General features: G+C 45.0%; 1 protein-coding gene across 1 annotated transcript in view; it reads left to right on the top strand.

Moving 5' to 3' along the window:
- cspg4ba (chondroitin sulfate proteoglycan 4ba) overlaps nucleotides 1–11,832 on the top strand; it is a 29,495-nt gene extending 17,663 nt beyond the window's left edge. The window contains exons 7-10 of the mRNA XM_048243333.1: nucleotides 149–280; nucleotides 4,451–4,623; nucleotides 6,634–6,817; nucleotides 7,166–11,832. Of these exons, the coding sequence (XP_048099290.1) occupies nucleotides 149–280; nucleotides 4,451–4,623; nucleotides 6,634–6,817; nucleotides 7,166–9,225 (2,549 nt within the window). The 3' untranslated portion in view covers nucleotides 9,226–11,832. The remainder of the gene's footprint in view (nucleotides 1–148; nucleotides 281–4,450; nucleotides 4,624–6,633; nucleotides 6,818–7,165) is intronic.
- The last annotated feature ends 501 nt before the right edge of the window (nucleotides 11,833–12,333 follow it).

The raw sequence follows: 12,333 nt of genomic DNA, 5'->3' as shown, positions 1-12,333 counted from the left end.
GGGGGCCCCCTTCTTTGGAAAACAAAGACATTAAACTGGATTCTGCCATGTAAGGCCAACAAGCACACACACAAACGAAACAAGATATTTTTTGTTTCTCAATCTTGTTTTTGTGTTCCTTTCTGTTTGTCAATGTTCTCGTCACAAGGTGCCATGGCCGGAGGGTTTAACTTCCAGGTCAACGACGGGGTGAACTTCGCCCCCAGGCAGATCTTCAGCATCACCGCCCGGGCCCTGGTCATCAGCCTGGTCAAGAACGGACCTCTCAAGGTGTTCCCAGGTGAGCCCCGCCGCAGTACTGACCTCTCTTCTTTCACAGCTTTCACAAGTGGCTTTTGTGGTGGTGAACTACTGCTGCACCGCCATCATAAAAAAAGGAACTCCTTGTGGTAAAAGCAAATGGGCTCTGTGACATCATTACTGGGACAACATCACTACTACGTCTTGTTTCTCTTAGTTTGCCTTTGCAAGAACAGGATGTCACTTGACGTGAGAGAAGTTCTAGTTTCAGTTGAGATCAAACCTATAGTCTTGTGTCTCTTAGTCATTCTTCGCTGTGGCAAGACCGGATTTCCTAATTTGTTCAGAGTATAGTTGACCTAGGCTTCAAATCCACTTCTGAGAATCTGAATCAATGATCATTCCATTCGCTTTGAGGTTCCAGTGACCATTCCATTCGCTTTGAGGTTCCAAGTTGACCTCACGATCCCATCAACCTTCTATCTACAACACAAGGGTCTAATCAGATGAATCCTACTACACATGCACTGAATAGATAGGCTAGTTCTGAGACATTCTGAGAATGTTCTGAGAAGCACGACATTGTGTGATTCCGCTGCTGAGTTCTAAAGAGTTTTCCATTTGAAGTTGTTGATCTTCTCTGTAACATAGTTTATGGCATGCTTATTTATGTACTGTACAGAACCCACATACTGTTTCTCAGATCAGCCCACACCTCAGCCTACAGTCACAGTGGAAGGTGACATTTCTTCAGAAGCTGTTCAAAAGTCAACCAATGCCAGTTTGGTCTTTCTGTCTCAATGCAGGGTTAACACAGTCGTTGAGGTTAACAGGGCATTTACTCAGCAGGCCTGCCAAAGAAAGGAAAGAGTCCTCTCTTTCTCTCTCTCTCTCTCTCTCTCTCTCTCTCTCTCTCTCTCTGCTTTGGCAACTATTAGGTTTCTTACCGACACATGCATAATATTCCGATCTTATCTGTAACTTGAGTGTGGTCTTTCACACAGAGGATTACTAACATGGGAAATAAGTGGGTGAAGTAATTGCAGTGATGGGAAAAACTGAATGTTTTAGTAAGCGCAGCATGAAAAAAGGTGTTTCAGTGGTCTCTCTTGGGTATTTACTTTAGCTAGGGTGGCAGCGGTCATGTGTAACTGAGGCTGTTCTTGCATCTTTTTAGAAAAAAAGTCCACTGCGTCACAGTATATGTGTTGACTCTTGAAGAAGGCCCTTTTAAGGCAAGAAAACTCCCACAGGCCCTGGCAGTCGGTCTCATTGCCTCATTATGGCAGACGCCCCTCCCTTCCTGTGTGACTGAGGGTTTGTGTGTCTGTGGATGTGTGTGTGTGTGTGTGTGTGTGTGTGTCTGTCTGTCTGTCTGGATGTGCCTGTAGGTGTGTGCTTGGTAATTCCAAGTGTGTGTTTGTATACTCTTGTGTGTGTGTGCGTGTGCGTGCGTACGTACGTGCCGTGCGTATGTGCGTGCGTATCTGCAATTGTGTGTGTGTGTGTCTGCATATGTGTGTGTGTTTGGTTATGTGTGTGAGTGTGTGTGTGTGTGAGTGTGTATGTCTACTCCTAGAGAGCCCTCCTTTCCTGAGCTGTTAGCAGCACTAGAGGCGCTGTCTCTCCTCCATCTGTGGTGCGTTAGTAAGCCTGAGCTGCTGGCTGAACCTCGCTGGCCTCCGGTAATTGTTTGTGTGATTTTTCTTAATGCCGTCATAAGCCATTTAGCCACGGCTGCTCCTTTGAAGAGCTGTCAGTAGAATAGCGCAACCTCAAGGCAGAGAGGTGAGGGAGTGTGTGTGTGTGTGTGTACGTGTGCGAGTGGATGCGCGTGCATGATTGTGTGTGTGTGTGTGTGTGCGTGCGTGTATGTTTATGAAATCAGTGTAGTGACTCAGACAGACACAGAGGGTGTGTTCTTTATCCATCAGCAGTAGCAGTAAGCAGAGCATTCCCAAAAGTCCCCAATCATGAGGTAAGCAGGCCAACAGTCCTCTCTTCATTTAGCCCCTCTGCTTAGTCAGGGTCTAAATTTAGCCCTGCTGAAATAGCCCAACCAAGCCCTGTTTTGTCTGGGAGCTGCCTGCTCTCAAAACCTCAGCGCCGGACCAGCTGCAGCATCTGGTTTCTCTCTAATGAAGCGTGCTGCGCGAGTTGGGATGTTGGCACACTCGACTGGGGCTTTTCACTGATGGATGTGTGTGTTTTTGTGTGTGTGAAAGAGAGTTTGTGTCTGTAACTGTGTTCATGCAGGTGTGTGCATGTGTGTCAGTCTGTGTGTGTGAGAGAAAGAGAGTGTGTGTGTGTGTGTGTGTGTGTGTGTGTGTGTGTGTGTGTGTGTGTGTGTGTGTGTGTGTGTGTGTGTGTGACTGACCTCTCAGGCTAGGACCATGGCACCGATCTGAACCCCTGGTTCACTGTTGGCTGAAACAAGGGCCTTTGTGTTAGCCAGCCTGCCGTGAAAAGCTGTCTGGTGACTTTTGATGACTTTGTGAGGGCATTTTGCCCAAGCAGCACTTTTACTGTGACCAGAGCCCATCCCGTACTGATGTCTGTCTAGGTGTATCTGTCTCTGTGTTTGTGTCTGTGTCTCTTTGTATGTTTGTGTGTGTGTGTGTGTGTGTGTGTGTGTGTGTGTGTGTGTGTGTGTGTGTGTGTGTGTGTGTGTGTGTGTGTGTGTGCGTGCGTGTGTGTCTGTGTGTTTGTGTGTGTGTGTGTGTGTGTGTGTGTCTGTGTGTTTGTGTGTGTCTGTGTGTGTGTGAGTGCATGTTATACATTCCTTTCTGTGTATGTTCACATGCACATGTATTATTATTCCTCATGTCATGGCATTACATTCGTGCAGTTTGAGCTTGGGTGGTGTCCCTCACTGATGAGGCCTGTAAGCCTGCCCAGAGCCCCTTCCTGGGGGTGGCCCATGTAGAACTAGCACAGAGCACTATTACAGCGTGTTCCGGCCTGGGTGTCTCTTTTTAGTTCCCTCATCACCCCTTCCTAAGGGTCCTAATATCAAAACAAAAATAGCTCCTTATAAAAGGTCATTTTAACTCGCAGAACTACTTTTATGGCTGGCCTTGATAGAATGACTTCACTGTTTTATTTTAGCTTATTTAGGAAATGACGTCAGGACGTTTCAAAATGGGAAATTGTTCAATGAAAGTGTGTGAACGAGTGCACTGATGGTGCTCACGACACAGAGCAGTTGCATTGTGGTCCTCAAGGCTGAGCTGTGTGAAGGCCAACTCTGTTCTGTCTGATAGGGGATGGCTAAATAAAACTCACCACGACACACAGACATGAATGCCACCCCTGAGATACAGTGGATCAAGGTATTCAACAGCACTGACGTCAGTGTCAACTTGACCACCTGATATGGGTGATGATGACAGAATGGACAGGGTGGGAAATGTGTGTGTGTGTGTGTGTGTTGGGGTGGGTGAGGATGGCGTTAACACATTTCATCTCGACTTATTCCTTTTCCATCACACTCCCCCTCCCTCTTTGCCTTACAGTTATGAGAGATTCGGAGAACTAGAACTAGGTTTAAAATAGATGCCAAATGGATGGCCAAGTCTCTGGAGAGATGCTTGTTATATTTTTCTCCAGGAACATTCAGAGCATGTCAGTGAAGGTATGCTGGAAGCCTGCTTTATTTCGTGGCATATTGGAATGGAATAGATCTCCTTACCAGAAAAAAAAACATCCCTCAGTGAAGCAAGATACATTTAGTCTTTTAAGGCCGTAGTTATATATATTTCTCTTTTTTTTTATTCAGCAAATTGCTCCTCATGGCCATTTAGCTGTAAAGAGAGGGGTGTATTCTGATTGGCTGTTGAGCCAACAACATTATGCAAAACTGAATCTCAATTGTGGCCTGCATCTATAAGTGTCATCTCAATGCAGTGGATATCACATTAAATTAACTGAGTTATTGCTGCAAACATATGGCGCACTGCTTGTTACTTCACACAAAGTGACAGAATGTAGCTTGGCCCCTGACTGTGCTAATTCCATTTTCTTCTTGTCTCACTCCTGTCTTCTCACACACATTTTCACTCCAGCCCAGTGTAGATGCCTTATGTGGCTATAAGATGCTCGGTGCGGTTTTGAACTGCGTTTGAAGGGAAATGCTAGTGGAACTCCTAATTTCGATCAGCTCACTGTGGGCAATAAAAAGCTTACACAGAGCTTTCTCCTCTTGCTGCAGGCTCCACCACTGCCATTTCCAAAGAGGACCTGCAGGCGGTCACCAACGATAAGAGCGGCACGTCGAACCGCACCATCGTGTACACGGTGACGTCTCCCCCCAGACTGGGCAAGCTGGTGGCGCAGCAGTCCGATAACTCCACTGAGGACATCTCCTCGTTCACACAAGCAATGGTGAGGTTTGAACACACACACACACACACACACACACACACACACACACACACACACACACACACACACACACACACACAGACACACACATATACACTCACTCACTCAGTCATGTACACAAACATGAACAGTACAAATTCAGGTATAAGAGACCAAATGTGTGCATACTCTCACGTTTCCTTAGAAAATACACGCAGTCATAGACACACACACACACACACACACACACACACACACACACACACACACACACACACACACACACACACACACACACACACACAGACATGCACACACAAACACACATGCACATGCACACACTTACACACATATACACTCAAACACTCACTCACTCAGTCATGTACACAAACATGAACAGTACAAATTCAGGTATAAGAGACCAAACGTGTGCATACTCTCACATTTCCTTAGAAAATACACGCAGTCATAGACACACACACACACACACACACGCACACACACACAAACATACATGCACATGCACAGACTCACATTTGTAATTGCCTACTTAAAAACACTAATCCAGAGAGACACATGCACACAAACAATCAGAAAAACATGACAGCTCTTTCACACAGTACATACATTATTGGCTGAACACATACACACACAAACTCACAGTGCATTTGCACACACACACATACTCACACACACACACACACACACACACACACACATACTCACACGCACACACACACACACACACACACACACACACACACACACACACACACACATTCTATATCTGTTTCCTCCTCTCTCAGTGTGAGGCCATGAATTATGAATTATTATTGAGTGAGTCATCCCATCTGAGTCATCTGCTGGGACAGGGGAGGGGGAAACACAGTTACAGGAGTGCTGGTGTGAGGTGCTGATGCAAGAGATGGTGTTCATGATAACATAAAGCTGTTAGATTTGTTTGGGTGGAAAGGCTGGCCCTGATATCTATCAGAACAGTTATTTGTGAGTATTTCAGTGTGTTACAGTTTTTTTCAACTGCTTACACACTAAATCTTTGCTTGTCACACAATTTTCAACCTAACACACAAAAATCTAACAGGAAGATGCCACAAAATGCCACACTAAATCACCAGTGCTTCACTCTTTCTCTTCACATGTGTAAACACTCTTTACTTTACTGAACACCATCCAGTCATTGCCTTAGTATAGGTCTATGAATAGATATATTCTCTATATAGGTATGGACCCTTTCAATATGCTCCTAGAGGATTTCCGGTTGAAATATTCAGAACCAATGCAGATACTTTAGCTTACAGTAATGTTCTACAAAAAGTTGACTTTATGTAAAATTTTTCTTTTTACTCTATTTTGTTTGAAAAATAGAGTAAAAACACACACACACACTTGTCTTTGGAAAAAAACAAAATTAGTGTTTTCAAAACTCCATGTACATCTGGTGGTCACTGTATTCTTCTTTGCTTTTTTTCTTGTTTGCTGTAAAATACTGTATTCGCAACAGCAAATTATTTGGGAAAAATCACTATTTTTGGTTTCAATATTGCTTACATTTTTGCTGTGTATTTCAACTTCTCTTTGTTGATACCGTAACTTTGACTCTTGTATGGAAATACATATAGAAAGCCTAAGACAGAAGAGCTTTAGGTTTTGAGCAACAGTGTGTACATGATGTATCCAAAATGTCATATTATGACAAAAGTGTTTGTAATGTGAGGCGAATGTTTGCTTTAAAGATGTGTTTTTGACATTTTGAATGTTGTGTGTCATTTTGCTGGAGATTTGAGGCATTTTGCGTTTTGTGTGAGCAATTGTGGGTTTTGTGTGTGGAGTTTTGAAAAATAGACAGAGTTTTGAAAACGTGTGTAAACAATTGTAAAACACTGTAAAGTCTATTATGTTGTTTAAATATGTGTGTGTGTGTGTGTGTGTGTGTGTGAACACATGTGCATGTGTTTGTGTGTGTGTGTGTTGTGTTTGTGTGTGTTTGTGTGTGTGTGTGTGTGTTTTCAGGTGGACAAGGGTGTGGTGCTTTACGAGCAGAAGTCTGTGGACAGGGTCGGCTGGACAGCTCTGGACACGTTGAGTTTCTCTGTGTCATCACCTCCCACCTCCCTGGAGGCTCAGACATTCAACATTGACATCTCATACGAGAATATCGGGCCCAGCCACAACTCCCTCCTCCTCAAAAACACAGGTATGTGGAGCGTTAAAAGGTTGCGTAAGATAACCTGATCTTTGTTTCTGTATTATTTAGTGCTGATTCCTATCAGCACTCAATATCCGGCTTTGGTGATGTGCTGATACATGTTGTAATTGCTTTAGTCAAATCTGTTTGACCTTTTAGCCTTCTCTGGGTTTACAAATGGAATGTAAATGAATGGCTTCTCTAATGCTAACAGTGAACTCAGGCTCTCTTTTAAAAAACTAGAGGGAATATGGAAAGTCTTGTTTAAAAAAATACAAGTACTATTTAAAATATACATAATTTATGAACAGTACATAATGTAAAATGTCAAAAAATATGTGCTGTTTTTGTCACCAGGTGCTGTAGTGACTGAGGGAGATAAAGTCGTCATCGACAAGTCTAAGCTGGACGGCAGCAACCTCATAACCAAGCGTCCAGAGTCACAGCGCCAATCCTATGAGGTCTGGTACCAGGTCACCAAGCTTCCACAGCATGGTTTTATTGTTGTGGGCGAGCGGAATGTCACCAAGGAGAAGCCCAACTTCTCTCAGTTTATCCTCAACAAGTATGGCATCACCTACCATCACGACAACTCCGAGAGCACCAGCGACAGATTCGTGTTTGACGTCTTCCTCAACTTGAAGAGCAAGCCCACACAGCGTCCCCTGGATGACGACGAGGTAGTGCAGGAGTCCTTTAACATCACGGTCACACCCATAAACGACCAGCCCCCCGTGCTGAAGACCAAAGCTCCAAGCCTGAAGGTTGTCCAGGGCGACATGGCAGTACTGGGCCCAGGCAACCTGAATGTGGTGGACCTGGACAACCCTCCAGAGGAGATCCGGTACACGGTGATCAGTCAGCCCAACAACGGCTTCCTAGCAATGGAAGGAAAGCTCAATGTGTCAGTGCAGACCTTCACCCAGGCTCAGATCAACAATGGGCAGCTTTACTTCATCCAAGACGGGTCACCCGCCTCGGGTGTGTTCTACTTCAGCGTAACGGACGGACACCACCGTCCAGTTTACAAGCTCTTCAATCTGGAGGTGACCGAGATCACTGTCTCGCTCGTCAACAACAGCCTTGTGCTGCTGGAACAGGGTGAGACGACCGCCACGATCACCTCTGCACAGCTGGCCGCAGAGACCAATGGCAAGAACACCACCATCCGCTATCGAGTCACAGAGTCACCGCGTTACGGGAAGCTTCTGTTGGACGACATATTGTCGTCGTCTTTCAGTCAAGAGGACCTACAGGCTGAGAGGCTGGTCTACCACATGCTGGAGTCCACCTCGTCCACAGATAGCTTTGAGTTCATTGCCTTTACGTCTGAGGCCAACCTCACGGGCCAGGTGGTCAACATCTCGGTGACGCCCAGGGTTAAATTTGTGGAAAGACTGCAGGTGCCCAATGGAGTTCAGTTCAAACTGAAGACACGCTTCCTCAATGCCACACGGTTGGCTGCTCTTAGTGGCAGCGATCCCATCTTCGAAATCCTGGCCCATCCGAAGTGCGGAAAGCTTGTCAGAGCCACGAAACACGGGAAGAGAGCCACTCCGCTTGAGTCTTTCACCTCCCGTGATCTTGAGCAGGAGAAGGTAGCCATCGACGTGAAGGCAAACTTGACAGGAATCCAGGAACTGAACGATTCGCTAGTGTTTGTCTTAAAAGCGGACACTGTTCCCCCAGCAAGAGGAGAGCTGATGTTCACTGTTGTGCCGTATAGTCCAGTGCTATTCACAACTACTGGGAGTCCCGTCCCGACGGTCCTCAACCACACCTCAGCAGCCGTGGGCCCAGGCATGGCTCTCTCCCTGTCCACCTTGGCACTGGGCATCACTGCCACACAGCGCCAGTCCACCCGGCTCCTCCCGAAGAACCGGGGCCGTGACCGCTGGGGGAACCAGAACCAGAACCGGACCGACCCCGCGGCCGCCTCGACCGTCCCCCGACCGCCGCTGGAGAAGCCAGACATGGCTCCAGTTAGGAACACACCGGTGCGTGTGGAGTCGTACCCGCAGAAGAGCTCCAACCCCCTGCTGGTGATCCTGCCCGTGCTGGCCTGCCTGCTCCTGGTGGTCATCCTGCTCATGTTCATCATCTACCTACGCAAGAAGAAGAAGCAGCAGCAGCAGCAGCAGCAGAAGACCCTAAAGAGGAGCGACGCGGCGGCCAGCCTGACGGCCTCCCCCTGCCCACCAAGCCCCGCGGCCCAGTCGGAGAGGAGCGCCGCCATCCCCACGGTGACCGTCACCCCGCTGAGCCCCAGTTGCCCCAGCAGCCCCATGTCGGAGAGGCCTCACGGGGCCTCGGACGCCTCCCTGCCCCTCTGCTCCTGGGGAGGGACGGATGCCGAGGCCGAGCAGCTCTGCCGCACTCCCAAACCCACCCTGCAGCGCAACCAGTACTGGGTATGACCTCCAGGTGGTGCTGTGACTATTGGACTTGACTAACTAGCACCAGGCTACTCTGCAGCCCCTCCTCATGCTGGCTCACATGGGACATCTTATGGTGCAAAGTATGCTGGACTTAACCATTCATCTACCATAACCTTTGGTCATTACTGTATTTTCCAAGCTTTGCTCTGCTGTGCATGATACTGAACACTCACATAACTGTAATTCTTTATGCACTATGTGATGGCGGTTCTGAATATTAGCGTTTCCAGCTACGGTAACATTTCAAGCTAAAGCTAAGCTACAAAAACTACTGAGCCGTTCTACACTAACCAAACATTATATCTGTGTTGCGGAATAAACATTGTTCTTGTTATGGTACTGTATTGAAGCTAAATAGGAAATAATTTCTTTAACTTGTATCAAAATGTCTCAGCATGTGACTGTTGAAGTGGAACCTATCAAACTGTTCAAAAACCACTGCACTCTTGAAAGATATGACAAGTACTATTTGAAACCAAGTCTAAATACAATCAAATCAAAGGCACCAGTTGAAATTGCATTAGCAATGGCTAGGATTGGCCTCCATTTTCTATGCTGCTGGCTGGCTGGAAGAGCAGGTGTCATTTGTTTTCAACCTAGTCTTGAGTTACTACCTCCATACATGAGCAGTCAGCTGGCTGAAGTGAATAAGGGAAGGCTTATTGATGTATTGTGCAGACTGTCAAGTTATGACCACTAGGTACCCAAGGGCACCCCGCTATTTTGTCTATGTTTGAAAATTAAGGGGTTGCATTTATACCCTAAATCTTGATAAATCTCAAGAAATACTTTATTTTAACACTGAAAATGATTTTAACACTTTTAGATTCACATTGTATAGGTGTGAATATAATATTTTTGTGTTTTTTTATGATATTTTGTTATTCTTTTTTATGTATGGATCTCTTTTGTAAACTCAGGAATTAATATATGGGAATAATCCTCTGTATAGAGACTGCATCATGTCGATTTGTGCTATTTTTATTATACTGAGTCGATGTAAGGTAGAACAATCACTGTAATACCTGCACTAATCTGTGAAGGTATGAAAAGCATTATCATCACTTTAACTTCCCTCCAGTATTCACTGTGTAGTGGCCAGGCTGATAGTGAATCAGAGGCGATATCTGATGTATGTTTATTTATGATGTCCTACAGATTCCCACCATGCACATCAACGTGATGGGAGTCGACATGTGCCGAGCCTTTAAGGCTTGTTTTGCCGCATTTCATCCTTATATTGTGAAACACTCCTTCAATCCATGCTGAATCCATGGTGAATGAATCCATGGTGAATGACTGCTGAGTATTAAAAGACTATAAAGAAAACTCATAACCACTTATCTCTTCCTTTTGGTACGGAAGCATAACATCATCTGCTGCAAATTAAATAATGGTCTATGTGTTGTCTTTAAGGCTTGCATAGTGTTTATTGTCAAGTTTGCCAAAAATATCTGTCTGTGGAAAAAAATCACACTTGCATACTGTCAAAGGCTTGTATCATTTATCTGATATGCTGTCTTATATTTATTTTGATCTATGAGTATTAATTAAAAGCTGTACATATTTTAATGAAATGGTGTGTGATTTGTGGTATATTTTTCACTTCAGGCCAGGGACAGTAAATTGTAAATTGCGTTGTAGTTTCTCATACCAAACCATCTGGTTTCTCTTATCTGGATCTCCCACTGAATTTGAGAAATGTGCAGATAATGGGGGCTGGAGATATGAAGAGTAATCCAGGGATAATTATCATGATTACTCCTCTTTCTGCCTGCTGTTAATTACTGTGATCTTGGAGACTAAGTGACAAGCAAGAATTCCCTTTCAAGACCACCAGCTACTATAGATGGATACAGTGAATGGATGTTACGTGATTTATCCCATAATTGGGGAGTATTAAATAGTCAAAAGCTTGAAAATGAACTGTTGAAAGTGTATTGACTTAGCATGGTTTGGCTTGGTTTGTTTTTTTTTTTAAATGGCTTTATTTGCATGTTAAGTGCCTGCTTTGTACTGTCATTTGAGCGCATCCTTAAGTAGAGTCCCAACATACATACCCACAACACTGATACCTGCTATTAAATAACAGATCTTGTCAGCTCTACTGACCACATGCTATCACAACAGTTGGCACTCACACAGTAGTAGAATTCAAACAGTGGCCTTCAACTTGAATGTAAACACTACCAAGCTATGAGGATCTGGAACTTGGAATCCCAGACATGGGGTCAATGGCAGTGACTGCTGTGAGTGTGCTGCAATGCTGCTTGAAAACCACAGAATTTGTTGTGCCCAAAACCCCTGAAGCACGCCTGTAATTTGGCTCCCGTTCATTTAGCTAACTATTTCAGAATTGTTTACTTCAACATTGCACTGCACAATGTACTCACGCGGTGACCCTGTGTCACAAAGGGAAGTACCCGCTGCTTCAGTATGAAAATGAGTGTGACTTTTCAAATGCCTGCCAAATGTTATGGAGTGAAGTGTTAGAACCGTTTTTTGTTTGCTATGTTAGTGAAACCTGCTCACTTCTCTGCTATCAGTGCTTCCCTATCAATAATGGAATAAAGAAACTCAGTGAGATTAAAGTTCTCTGCGTGTAATTATCAAAGAACCTTTCAGTTGTGAATTCTAGGTCAATGTAATCCATGGTTTCCAATGTAATAGAGTCAACAAATCCGTGAGGGGGGAAAAAAAGATGACCTGTGGTAATGTACTGAAGTGAAATTGGTTTGTGGCTTAAGGACAACACAATCTAAGCGGAGCACTAATGTGAAGCTTATCTCAGCGGGCAGGTCTTTGTTAATAGCCACCTTCTCACAAGCCTGGGTTTGCTTCCAGTCCTCTCAGCTGTAGAGAGGGGACCAGTTGCCGAGTAATTGCAAAAGCACATTTCACGTTTCTTTACTTTTATGGCTTGAAATCGAGTGTTCTCTGAGACTGGTGTGTGTGAGATGCACTGATGTGCATTCTCTGTACAAACTGAAGTTGATGCAGAATTGGAGAAGTCAAACAACCATGTAGAATAGTCTTTCCAGCCCTGAAACAAATTTGCTCTTTTTTTTGAGAGCAAGATGCAGGGAC

The sequence above is a fragment of the Alosa alosa genome, chromosome 5 (genome assembly GCF_017589495.1).
Source record: "Alosa alosa isolate M-15738 ecotype Scorff River chromosome 5, AALO_Geno_1.1, whole genome shotgun sequence".
Taxonomy (NCBI): domain Eukaryota; kingdom Metazoa; phylum Chordata; class Actinopteri; order Clupeiformes; family Clupeidae; genus Alosa; species Alosa alosa.
The sequence above is the reverse complement of the archived record's forward strand: the minus strand, read 5'-3'. Positions and strand labels throughout refer to the sequence as shown.